At 34.8% G+C, this 13,964-nt stretch overlaps 1 protein-coding gene across 3 annotated transcripts in view; it reads right to left on the bottom strand.

Moving 5' to 3' along the window:
- Positions 1 to 13,964, bottom strand: part of BAZ1A (bromodomain adjacent to zinc finger domain 1A) — a 94,114-nt gene that overhangs the window by 32,747 nt on the left and 47,403 nt on the right. For 2 of the 3 annotated variants that reach the window (XM_060143694.1, XM_060143704.1), the window contains exons 7-14: positions 11,789 to 11,923; positions 10,886 to 10,982; positions 9,924 to 10,090; positions 7,904 to 7,999; positions 7,068 to 7,206; positions 5,607 to 5,753; positions 1,302 to 1,397; positions 962 to 1,186 (exon numbers count right to left, since the gene is read on the bottom strand). In XM_060143694.1, the coding sequence (XP_059999677.1) occupies positions 962 to 1,186; positions 1,302 to 1,397; positions 5,607 to 5,753; positions 7,068 to 7,206; positions 7,904 to 7,999; positions 9,924 to 10,090; positions 10,886 to 10,982; positions 11,789 to 11,923 (1,102 nt within the window). The remainder of the gene's footprint in view (positions 1 to 961; positions 1,187 to 1,301; positions 1,398 to 5,606; positions 5,754 to 7,067; positions 7,207 to 7,903; positions 8,000 to 9,923; positions 10,091 to 10,885; positions 10,983 to 11,788; positions 11,924 to 13,964) is intronic. The other variant, XM_060143687.1, reaches the window with a different exon arrangement.

Genomic DNA, 13,964 nt, shown 5'->3' with positions numbered 1-13,964 from the left:
TAACTATATGAATCTTAGGAATTAGGTATTCTTATTATATGTTTTCTTAATTAAGCATATTAAATTCAATTCTATATATTAGTACATTATAATTTTTTATTTAGAAAAGGAAGGGAAAAATAACTTCATCTTATTTTTACATATTGTGCCCCATATGTAAAACTGAGGCACAAACACTCAAGTGAATATTAGAATTTTGCAGCTACAGCTTAAATTTCTGATATACTATAAGTAAAAGTGAAAGCTAGCTACTTCTCACTTATCCTTCTAAACTTAGTAGATGTAGTAAACTAATCACAATTTGGTTTTTTTTCTGGCCTCACCACGCAGCACGTGGGATCCTAGTCCCCAACCAGGGATTGAACCCACGCCCCCGACAGTGGAAGCGCAGAGCCCTAACCACTGGACTGCCAGGGAAGTCCCCATAAATTTTTAAAGTAATAGAAAATCCAAATAGAAAAAGCAACAGTAGTTAATTTACATCACTGTATTCCAACAATTTTTTTTAAAGACTGCTTTCTCTCTTTTTTTAAAAAAATTAATTTATCTATTTATTTTTGGCTGTGTTGGGTCTTTGTTGCTGTGCGCAGGCTTTCTCTAGTTGCGGCGAGCGGAAGCTACTCTTCATTGCGGTGCGTGGGCTTCTCATTGGGGTGGCTTCTCTTGTTGTGGAGCACGGGCTCTAAGTGTGCAGGCTTCAGTAGTTGTGACAGCAGTTGTGGCACACGGGCTTAGTTGCTCCGCAGCATGTGGGATCTTCCCGGATCAGGGCTCAAACCCGTGTCCCCTGCATTAGCAGGTGGATTCTTAACCACTGCGTCACCAGGGAAATCCCTCTCCTTCTCTTTTAAAACTGAATATCACCTAAAATTTTCTCATCAGCTACCAAGTTTTCTGGGCGTAAGAGGATAAGAGGGTAGGAAGCAGGCAGGTTATACAAATTCTAACTTGCAAAGTTTACCTGGTGTCAAATCATACACTGAAGTGCTTGACAGTTTCTTCACTAGACTGGGGTTGCTCAAACGAAGCTCCATACAGGCATCATCTGTAGCATCAAATCCTCCTCGTTTCTGATACCTGTACTTCGCATTTGCTGATGTTACATCAGCACCTGAAGCTAAGATGTGTAGTCTGAGGATTTCAGAAAGTGTGCAGCTATCAAGATCCAAGCTTTTCAAACTGCAGCCTATAGTTGTTAAAAATGATATAGTCATTTAGAATATAAACAATAAGTCCTCAGCAATGTAAAATATACCTTTATAAATATAAAAAAGCAAACAAAAAATAAAACCTACACATACCCTGGTGCAACTGCGGCCATGCAGCTGCCAAAGATGCAACTGCAGACAGTGCAGATTTTGTGGGGTCTGCATCTTCATCCAAAGCCTCCGTTAAATCTTTAAGGAAATAAATACTTTATTCTAGTGCAAATCAAAGCTTGAATGTTTGGGAATAATGCCCTTTTAAAATGATGAAAGAAACAGCAAACAGCTTAACATTCAGGAACCTCAAAAGAACCAACGCTAGGTACAACAAGCATCCTTTACATTCTGCCTAGTATCCAACTAAAACTATAAATCCTAAGACATGCACTACACACTAATTTTTCCCTTACTTAACAGAGAGAAGACAATTTCTAAGTTACCAACAAGGTGCCCATACACATTCCAAAAAAAAAAAAAAAAAGGTAAAATACACTTTAGAATGAAAAACAAATCTCCTTGCTCAACATAACTTTAGAAAAGTCTACTTTGAAAATCAGAATCTATTTGAAGATACCCAAATCTTTTATAAATATTTTAAGATTGAATCATAACAAAGTATAAGTTGTAATCATCACAAAAACAGCACAGAAAAAGAGCTAAAAGAACTTAAAGACAGTACTGCTGTCACTTAACCAGAGATTTATCCTCTTCATTTAAATTGCTTGTTTTTATTTTGAAAAATCACCGATCCATGAAACAATAGGAAGATATCCCTGTATTTTCTAAGTAAATTCCTTTAGCTTTGAAAACAGTGCTGAGCCTACAAATAGGACTAAAGAGCAAATCTACTGGCACAAATGTGTTTAAACCATTAGAATATATAATTATTCCTTACATACATAATAAAATTAAAATGTCACCTATGAAAAAACTTTAAGCTGATAAAAAGCCCTTCTGACACAGCTTCAGACTAAGAGTCAGATAATGTATATTCTAGTCTTAACTCTGCCAATCCCTAGTTCCTAGTTATGTAGGCTTTAGACCAGTCACTTATTTGGCTTCATTTTTCTTACAGGGGTAAGTCTAGATCAGCAGTTTGCAAATTCTTCAAGTATTTCTTGGAAGTACAATATAAAAGAGATAAAAGATGCCCTTGTTAAAGTAGGGAATAGAGATGACAATCCTGCCCATTCATTTTTCCAACTCTGTTGCAGTAGCACAGAGGAATCCCTGTACAATTTGTAGAGCTCCATGGATTAGAGTTGGAAAATCACTGGGCTAACCTGGTTCTGTGGTTCCTTAACTTTCTACTATATGATTCCCTCCCCAAAGTTCACAAGCTAAAAAAATGAACCTTAGAGAACAGAAGTGCTGTCCTTTACTAAAGGAAAAAGGCAGCTCTGGGATTATGTTTGATTACAGTCATTGACAATTTCATGGCATTTAAAGCATAAACACTACCACACAGGAGAAGTTATCTGACTAAATGCTATATATATGTGCATAAGTTATTCCTACCAGGCCATGAATCTAGTCAAAATGACAGACATTATATTCTTCCTCACTAGGGAAATACCAGACCTAAAACTTTTTCAATTTTCATTTTACATATAAAGCCAAACAAATTTAAAATTAATACAGACAGTCTAAAATTAACAACAGTCCTAGTTACAGAGCTGTATAAGTGTACTGGTTCTCTTCCTTTGCAGCAATTCAACCTATTTTATCTATAGTAAGTTATAATTTTCCTAGGACAGAGGCCTTAGGAAATGGACAACCAACAAAATGACAGCTTACTTTTAGTTGTGTTTAACATGTTAAAATATGTATTCTTTAACTCAGTTATCTACCAAATTGCACTCTCAAGAAACTGTAAATATCATTCTAGGATTTGCCGAGACACTCAGGTATATCATACCAAAAGAATATAGCTGAACTGTATATGGCTTGACTATGTGAAACAGATATATTTATCACCATCATAATCTAGAATTAGGTACACACAATTTCAACACTAAACAATAACATCTCAGCAAATACACAAAACTATTCTATATAAGGAGAATGCTCTTTTTCCTGTACTTTGAAAGGCATTTAAGTTCATGATGTAAGACTAACAAGAGGAATTGATATTTTTAATAGAAGAGTTAAAAAATTGCTGGTCAAAATTTCCAAGATTTGATATAAAAACAGGGAGACCAAAGACCAAAGAAATTAGATGTTCTTGAAGACAGATAATTACTTCTTTGCCATATAATAAGGTAATATAACAGTCATTATGAGGCTCTAGGCCAGAGTGCCTGAGTTTTTATCCTGTCACTTACTTTCTTATTAGCCAAATGTCTTTGGGCAAGTTAATTAAACTCCTTAAGACTAAGTTTCTTTATATGTAAAAGGCAGAAAATAATTACATCTTCCTCACAAGGGTGGTATGAGGATTAAATGAAACAATGCATATATATACAGTGTCTTACTAGCTTTGTGGTCACTTACTATCTTTGTGATCTTCAGTAAATAACCACACCGAACCTCAGTTTTTTCATCACTAAGATAAATACGTGCTTTTACCTTCTGCCCAATTTCCCGATTTCTAAAAATAGCAAGAAACACCTTACATAATAAGACCAGCTAAAGAGGAAGTAAAAGAATATTCAGTCCCATTTGATTATTCAGTTGCTTTCAGGAAGACTATGGAAGAGCTTTTTTGTTACTGAGATGGGAGAACATATGAAAAATACCCGGGGGGAACAGCCTAGGGCCCTTAATGAAACTGAAATAACCATTTAAAATGTGGCCAATAATAATATGCAAGTGGGAGGTGAAATTCCTGGAGTATTTTTTTCTCCCTCCCTAACATTTAAATAGTTTCAAAAGGAGCATTAAAACCTTTATTTAATGGTCAATACTTATTCAGAGGTAGACTTTATAGACAGTTCTGCATAGGAATAGAGCTATAAAAATTGCAGATCAAACAAATCATGAATAGAAAATATAATGGCAATACAAACGTCAACAGTTACATATGTGTTTCCTTTACATTAGCTGATTTTCCAATACAATTTCCTTTTGACTCCACTGTTTGTCATCAGGATTTCCAAAACTACAAAATTCACCTGCTTCAAATCCTGAATTAAAAAAAGCTTTATGTCTTGTATTAAGGTCTGAATTTGGTCAATAACACTGTGATGTTATTGGTCATTAAGAAAACCTAAAGGCTAAAAGAATGAATATACGTTACATTGTCTCTCATAGATAATCCATCTTTAGTGCTCGTACTTGTCATTAGAAAATCTTTAGATGTTTTATAAATGGATTTACCCTTCTGTCTTCCCTTTAGTAGAGTTTCATTCAATTGACTAAATCATCTGAGATGACAATGAGGACCACATTGCTAAAATGGCCTTGATAAGGGACTTATGGTGATTAACACTCAAGCTAGAGAATATATGTTGCTTGAACTCAGCCTGTAAAATCAAAAGGCAGCTGACGTTGGCTACATACTCATAATTATCCTATTGCTTCATCGACCAGGCATAAAGGAAATTAGCTCAAATTATCTATGGGCAACCATGCTATCTGAATGGAGGAATGTCCCATTTTTTTTCTACCAAGATTCTGCTATCAAGATGTCTCTAAATAGTTATCTCTTATTGTAAATTTTTATGGAATACACTAAAGTATTGTTTAATAGTCCCATCTCATATGTGGCAAAATTCACAGAGAGCATTATTCAGGAAGTCAAATCAACCTTTTAATATAAATGCTTAACAATTCCCCTGATTGAGGTAAATCCTAAATAAAACAGTGAACATACTCTACTCTGTATTAAAAATAAAAAAGAGTTTCCCCAAGAATTATTCTTACATTAATATGTACCACACGCTGACTCCAGATACTTAACTGTATAGAATTTAAAGAGCAAAATTTCTAGTTCAAACCAATTAGTGAAATTTAAAAACTAAATTTTATTTAACTCTGGTCTAAAAATTGTCAGATAGGAAACGAAATCAGTGGTAATATTTTCAATTTGAAGTATTAATAACAACAATTGAAGTAATTCCTTAGGTGGGGAAAAAAAATTAGTGCTATTTAGTAGAATTTCTTGGAATTACAGATACTAGTCAATGAAATCTGTAATGCTCCTAAATAGCAGGAGAAATCTAAAGGAGTAAAAAGCAAGATAGATTGGTGGGGTGGGGGCTGCAGCATTTTTAAGGCCATCAGAAACAGGATACATTAAAACAAAGGTGTTCTAAGACAACTGATGATGTGTTGCTAGTATATGACTCAAAAATCAAGTAATTTTATAACTGTAAAAGCCAAGTAAGTTAAAAATTAACTAATCAAAAATTAGTTTCACTACAAAGCTACTATCAGCAAGCAATAACACTGGATTCTGACCTTTGGTGTCAGCATCAGTTATTTGCTCTTTGGCTACTTCCTCTTCTTCTTCAGCTATCGCCTGGAAGATGGCAGTCAGGAAGAAAAAAAGCAATTCACATAGTGGGCCTTCACTGTCATTTCCTACAAGAGCTTCCTCTAACACTTCTGCGAATAAAATGTTTAAAATGAATTTAAAGTTCTGGTCATGTACTGAAAAAACAACTCCATTGGAATAATAAACATTTTAATCAACAATAGCCTGTGTAACTATTTTCTTAACTGCCCATTTATCAAAGTAGAGCCAAGTATTATTCAAGCCAAAATCAAAAATAATTTATAATGATTACAATAAAGTACAATAAAATCATAAGCCAAAATCACTGCATTCAAAGAAAGCCAAATTAGTCTCAGTAGATCGATACAGTATTTCATCTAATTTAAATTTGAGATGCAAATTAAGGCATATATTAAAAATTGTAATTTTACTCTAACTTGAATAACAATGCCAAAGATTTGTTATTGTTGTCCCACTGTTCTGAAGAGCTATGTGGGACATTACTATTTACCAAATAGTGCACATAAGAGGTAATCATCAGCATTAGGTGTAATCCTAAAATTGTGTTCAAGTCATAAATGTTTCTCATCTAATTCATCTAACCTAAACTTCTTACCTAAACCAGCGTTGTTTAGACCTTCTTGATCTGTAAGGCACAATGATTCATGCTTCACCTAGCTCATAAAGAAAAACTGAGGGAATGTGAAAGCCCTCCTGAAGAATTTACTCTTATTAAAGTAAGAGTGGCATTATAATTCTGTCTTTGAGAATCTTTATTTGGATCTTAAGAAAATTATTTTGCTATTGGTCAGCTAAAAATCTAAAATGGGATCCAAAGCCCTTCTCATACTAATTTAGCTCTTATAAATGATGTAAATAAAAAGTAATAGTATGTAAGTGCAGAGGCAAAATAGAATCATAAATTAAAGTTAGGCAATAACTTGTCTCCAAATACGGCTGTCAATTTCTCCCCTCCCTGCACTTACATACCATGCCACCCTCAAGAAGTAGAGTCTATTCCTTTGCCTCCTTGAATCCCAGTAGGCCTAACTAATGGAATATGGCAGAAGTAAGGCTTGCTAGTTCCAGGCCTGGCCTTTAAGAAAACTGGCAGTTTCTGCTTCCAGACTCTTGGAGCACTCAGCTGCCACATAAGAAGTGCAGGCTACTCTGATGGAGTGGGACGCCATGTGGAGGAGCACTGAGGCATCAGGCATGTGTGTGAGGAAGCCATCTTGAACATCTAGCCAGATGAGCCTTCAGATGACTTCAGTCCCAGCCACTGTCTGACTGTAATCACAGAAGGACCCCAAGAAAGGACTGGAGAGCTGGGTCCAATGACTCCACAGAACTTTGAGAGAGAATAACTTGTTCCTTTAAGCCACTAATTTTAGCGTGAACTACAACACAGCAATAGCACTTGCCTAGGGTAACTCCCTCAGGAAACTCATCTTGAAGATCAAAAAGCTCCCCAAATGCATTAAGGAACTCCAAAACCATCAGAGCATCACCAAAGATTTCAGGAGGTAGTCTAGTTTTCACTGGAGTTGGTTCTGGAAGTTCCTGCAAGATTAAACAATTTATATAACTATTTGAACCAAGTACAGGAAATTGTAAAAGATAGGTATGATATACTCTTTACCTAAAAGAATAATTTCATGTAAAGAATTATTTCATGTGGTTCTCAACACTGGATGTTTATCATAATCCCCTTTGGAACTTTAAAAATTATAGATGCTGTGGCTTTATTCCAACTTTACTAAATCACAGTCTCTAGGGACTTTTTCCTTCATCAAACTAAGAACATATCTTTAGGCTGAACTATACTTCTGACTACCTTTCCTAGTTAAGAAGGACTCCTAACCTCGATTCTGAGGTCAAGGCATTAGCCATGTCAATATGATCTTCAATGCAGTATTTTCCTTAGGATATGAAACAGAATTAATCCATCATCTATTGACTTAGAAATGGTTCCTTATAAACCGAGATGAATGAGTTTGGTTTGGATACTTTGGTTATTTCTGGAGATGAGCAGAATCTTTGTCTAGCAATCAAACTAAATGTACGCCTGGCCCCGGTGGTTACTGGACTACCAAGGATAGCACAGATGACCTACTATTTCCACAGAATAAGAATCATTATCAAATCTTGTTATAAAATACTAACAATGTTACTTTGGAACTCTAAATATAAGCATTTGCTTAACTGGTTATTTCCTCTGTTACACAGGTGTGTGAAACATCACAGAACATGCTCATACCTTAAGATCATCACATTCCATATCTTCTCTAGGTTTACTCCACTGTTTTAAGTATTCCATATACTTTTTCTTTTCTTCACGCAATTTCTCTCTTTCCTAAAACAAAAGGTTAATAAAAATTCTTATAAGAAATTTATAAGGCAGCATCAGCATCACCTCAGAACTAGTAAGAAATACAATTACATGAGCCCTACCTAGACCTATTGAACCATGAACTCTGGGTTTGGGACCCAGCAACTGATGTTTTAATAAGCACTTCTGGTGATTCTAATGCACATTAAAGTGTTAAAACCACTGATGAAAACAATGCCTGCCTGACAGAACTGCTACAAAGACGAAAAATGTTCAACACATAGCAGCTCCTGGATAAATATTAATTCAATCCAACCCTGTCTATAGCAGCTCTCCCTCTACTTTAAATCAATTAGATCTTAACTAAAGAGATAAGAAGTTATTAGAGTACCTAAAATAAAACCTCCCCTTATATTTGTAATACATTTGTTTTCAAGATTCATTTAAACCTGACTAACTGCCTAGAGACACACAGAGGAGACAGTATACAATTGGTGAACTTTTCGCTCACTCGGTCTTTTGAAACCCTTACTTCTTGTTTCTGGTATTTGAAACTGCAAGATAAATACTGACCCTAAAAAGTCTCTAATAAAGCAAAATGTAAACAAAATATTGTATTATAATTATTTCCAATAAATATATGTTAATGTATGTAATAATATATGTTTAATATACGTTAATATTCTTTCTTTGAAATTTAGTAACACTGAAAATGAACAGATATACACTTATCAAATTTAACATGAAACAACTAGATAGTTACAGAACTTATTAACTGTGCTTCGAGCGGTCTGCTGAAATAAGCTCCCCTTCCCCGCAAATAATTCTTGCAGGATGTAATGAGATGGGTATCTTCATTCACTGTTGCTAAGTGAATATACATAAGTACCTCTGGCAAACAAATACTTATGTCCACCATGTATAGAAAGTTTTAAAAATGTTCTTACCCTTGACCTATTATTTCAGTTCTACAAATTTATCCAGAGACACAATCCAAAAAGAGGAAAGACTTTTGTTCATAAATTTGAACAAAGTATCATTATTTATGAGCAAAAATTTTTAAACGTTTACCTATATCTATTTGATTAACGATTATATGCAGTCACTAAAAATTCCACCTCACTTATTTAGTTTATTTAATACCATGATGGAATGTTTATAATGTTAAACAAAAAATATATATACAAAATTATAAATACTGGATCTTATTCTTCAAGGCCCAGAATAAAGACTAGAAATAAATTAATCAAAGTATTAATGCTATCTCTAAATGTTACCATTTACATTACAGTGGGTTTTTTTTTGTTTTCTACATTTTTATGGAGTAAACATGTATCAGACACTCCCTACTCCCACCCAAGGGGCTATAATAATTCAAGAAACACATGCAATTTAAATGAGCACAATGTGTAACACCTAGGCTACTTGTGAATATCCCAGAAAACCAATGACAATGACTGACTTTAGAAGAAACTAGCTATAGAATTCTCTAAGGAATATCTACCGCTGAAGATTATAATCAAAGATTTGCTGAAATACCTATTATCATAGATACCTTATTCTTTAAGGAGAATAGGAACACTGCACTAATTCTTATTAATCATGCATTTTACTGTACTTTTCTAACGATGTATTTTACTTTTGAAAGTTTTACATATATTGTCTTCCCTAAATATGGAAGTCTAAATAATGAAGAAAATCAACTTTAGAATTGTACTTTAGAAGAGGCTTTGAGGTATAAAGGCATGCATATATGTTGAACCTTAAATCATTCATTAAATCTTCCAAAGCAAAAGGGAGATAAACCAGTACTGTTTATCAATGCTCTATGCACAACTATAAATGTAAATGAAAGTGATAAAAGCATTTGAAAAATTAACCATGAATTTAAATATATAAAATACTATTAACTATCTGTGGAGGGCGTAACTAATATACTTGAGTATACCTTTTCTCTTTCTATTTTAAGCCTCTCTTTTTCTTCTTTCTTCTTCAGTCTCTCTTCTTCAACAATTTTCTTCAATTCTTCCTTCTTTTTCTCTTTATCTTCCTTTTCTTTTTTCTTTGCCTCTAGGGCATCTGCTTTTTCTCTTTTTAATTTAGCCTTTTCAAAAGCTGTGGAGAAGGTCAAACTTAGAAAGGTACACAGACAGAAAATAACACATTTTTTTAATGTAACAAAAGAATCCCTGAAATATCTTAAGGTTAAATGAGGTCAAAAGAGACTCCCAGGGGTTGTAAATTCCTGGAGGGAGTCAGCAAGTGATTAAAATGGGAAGAGCAAGTTGGCTGTGTTTAAGACAAACTACTGCGGTGGGACAAACACATATACCTGCCTTTGAAAGCCCTGCTATTCAAAGTGTGGTCCTAAGACCAGCAGCAAGGGATCACCTTGTTGCAAATGCAGAATCTGTTCTCCCACCTAGGTCTACTAATTTAGAATCTTCATTTTAGTAAGATTTGTAAGTGATTCCTGTGTACAGTCACATTTGGGAAGCAGTGTTTTATAAGGCTGTAGGAATCAAACAAAAATGGCCCAAAACAGTTTGAAAGCCCTAGAAACTGCCAACTTGTGCTTAATCTAGCATTAGGTCAGTTCAACAGGGGATATGTTATGCCCTGAAATACTGTTTTAAGAGATAAACAGAGGTCCCATTTAGTAAAGAAATTAATTATAATCTGAGGGAAAAACTATGCTTAAGAAAAACAAAAACAGAAATATGCCATTTTAGAAACACCCCCTGCCTGGGCACAGAGAAATATTCTTTCCTGTAACTAACAGTTTTTGGAGAGAAAAAAGGTGTTAAGAAGGCAGACAACAAATGAAGGTGAAGGAATTGGAGAACTAACATTTATTAAGCCTGTTTTGTTTGCCAAGATCTTTGGTATATCCTTTACATTAAAACTCACCCAGTGACTTCATTTCTTGTTTCAAAAGTTTGTCTCTTTCTTTAGTAGCTCTGTTCCTATAACCTGCAACAGTCTGTTTATTAGCAATGCTGTCCTCCTAAAAAAAAAAAAAACCAAAAACAAAAACCCAGAAAACTAAAGTTGTAGAACCACTAAAGTTGTAAACTTATGGTCTGTTTTGTTCTTACAGTAAAAATAAAAAACAAAAAATTCAATTATACTTTATACTAAGGTTTTATTTAAAGTATAACTGAACACTTATTAACTCTAATCATAGTAACATATAGAATATGAGTTAATCCTATAGTTCTACAAATTACTACAAAAACCTCCCAGGAAAAACAACGAGTAATATATAAGAGGAGCCTTAAAAATATGCATTAGAAAAACAAACAAACAAAAATCTTCCAGGGTACTTTATAAACTAGATGGTGCAGACGTCAAATAAGAAAGAGACAGAGAAAAGACATGTCAGAGACATTTTTGTAGCCAATATTAAACATGTCAAAAGTTTATTTTTACTTTATTTCTTGGGAAATTAAGGTCTCTAGCCTGCTTAATTGTGGTATCATGATCTCGTATCTTCTAAATGATCTTTACATTTCAATTCCATAATTTATTCCCTGTATTTCATTCTGCTTTACATTTTAGTGATTGCTTATAGGCTTGCTTCCACTTCAGTATAAAATCCCTGTGGCATGAGAATCATGTCTAATTCACCCTTGAAACTTCTACAAGCCGCATTGCTAAGCAGTTATTAACATACAGTACACACCTTTTCTGTGTGTGAAGGAATGTGTTCCTTCTTACAGGCTATAGAGGGGAAGGGAGCCAAATCCCACTCTTAATTGTGGTTAGTTTTATTAAGAACTACAATGTAGTTTTTATCTATTCTCTACTTACCTGACTAACAGATACTCGTTTGGGAGGTCTCCCTCTTCTTCTGTTAGCCAGACTGAAGATAAATGTGGGTGGATCATCAGGGAAAAAATAAGAAAAATCTTGTTCTGCTATTTTATACGTTGAAAGAGATGATGCCTTCATTAAAAAAAAGACACAGGGTACAATAATAACACATTAGTAAACCATATATAGATAAGCTCTAACATATCATATGATTACTGTTAAAGACCAGGTCTTTAACAGAATTTTATGTGTATTATGCAGTAATATATATTTTATTTCTTGATCCTTTAAAAAACTATATAATTAATCAGATTTACCATAAATAAAACAACAATTCAAAGGATTGCTTCACCATAAAGTACTCAAGAATGCTTCAAGTTTCCTGAATTCTAAAACTATCTCAAAATTACATTTATACAATAATCTTTTTTGTTTGCTTTTGACTAATTTTGTATGAGATTTCCTATGTAAATAAAAAATCCATATATTTAATATTAAAAAATCCACTGTATTAAACCAATATATTTTTAGCCATTTATAACTGCTGAATAGATTTTCCCCCCAGTTTGGAGTGATAACTTAGATACTTTATGTATCAAATTTTAAAGTTGGTCTGGATAAAAGCAGAAATATTGATCAATTCCTATAAAGTTTCAACTCAAAATTTATGTTTGGAGAAGTCAACCTCATCTTTACCATGAGTGGTGTGGTTCTAGGATAATTTGCTAAAATCAAGAGTTTCTCTCCTTCTACTTCGTATTTGGAACTTGTTCACCTTTCATCCATGTCCAACTCTAAACTTCTTCTTTTTAAAATATATTTATTTATTTAATTGGCTGCATCAGGTCTTAGGTGTGGCACGCGGGATCTTCGGTGTGGCATGCAGGATCTTTAGTTGCGGTGCGCAGGCTCCAGAGCACGGGCTCCCTAGTTGTGGCGTGTGGGCTCTAGAGTGCGTAGGCTTAGTTGCCCCGTGGCATGTGGGATCTTAGTTCCCCAACCAGGGATCGAACCTGCGTCCCCTGCATTGGAAGGTGGATTCTTTTTTAAAATAAATAAATAAATTTATTTATTTATTTTTTGCTGCATTGGGTCTTCGTTGCTGCACGTGGGCTTTCTCTACTTGTGGCAAGTGGGGGCTACTCTTCATTGCGGTGCGTGGGCTTTTCTCATTGCGGTTGCCTCTCTTGCTGCAGAGCACGGGCTCTAGGCGCGTGGACTTCAGTAGTTGTGGTGCACAGGCTTGGTTGCTCTGTGGCATGTAGGATCTTCCCAGACCAGGGCTCAAACCCATGTTCCCTGAATTGGCAGGCGGATTCTTAACCACTGCACCACCAGGGAAGTGGAAGATGGATTCTTAACCACTGAACAACCAGGGAAGTCCCTAAACTTCTTATTTTTGATTAAGCAATTCTGAAGATTACTTCTGGTCTAACGGCCAAGATCATCACTCTTTCTTTCTCTCCAAAAAAAAAATGCCATTTACAGAAATACAGAAAATGTGATGATACAAAATTTTAAGTTATTAACAAAATAGGAATGCTTCTACTTGGAATTCAATTTTCTATATAATATTTTTACTTTTGGTAGAACATAGCTGTTAACACCTAAAAGTCAATCAGTTCTGGCCATCAGAGTAAATCTAGAGTCCATTAAGATTTTACATTAAAATAAATTCCATTAAGATGGTTGCCTACTATCCCACTTAAATAACCTGTGAATGTAGAGAACTGCCCTTTAAGTATGAATGGGTGGTTTCTTCTCAAATACATACCCAAAAAAGGTCAAAATAGGTTTTAATATATTAATTGCCAAGGTGTCCTCATTCACACACACAACACACACAATAAACAAAAATACCACATCTTTGTGTTCTTGCAGGTACTCGTAACAGCAGTCTACACTCACACACAGGTTATCAAACTTTGTTGATGTTATTTACTTATTTATTTGGCTGCGTTGGGTCTTAGTTGTGGCATGCAGAATCTTTCATTGTGGTGCACAGGCTCTCTAGTTGTGGTTCGCGGACTCCAGAGCACACAAGCTCAGTAGTTGTGGCACACGGGCTTAAGTTGCCCCACAGCATGTGGGATCTTAGTTCCCCGACCAGGGATAGCACCCGCGTCCCCTGCATTGGAAGACGGATTCTTTACCACTGGACCACCAGGGAAGT

The sequence above is a fragment of the Lagenorhynchus albirostris genome, chromosome 1, assembly GCF_949774975.1.
Source record: "Lagenorhynchus albirostris chromosome 1, mLagAlb1.1, whole genome shotgun sequence".
NCBI classification, from domain to species: domain Eukaryota; kingdom Metazoa; phylum Chordata; class Mammalia; order Artiodactyla; family Delphinidae; genus Lagenorhynchus; species Lagenorhynchus albirostris.
The sequence above is the reverse complement of the archived record's forward strand: the minus strand, read 5'-3'. Positions and strand labels throughout refer to the sequence as shown.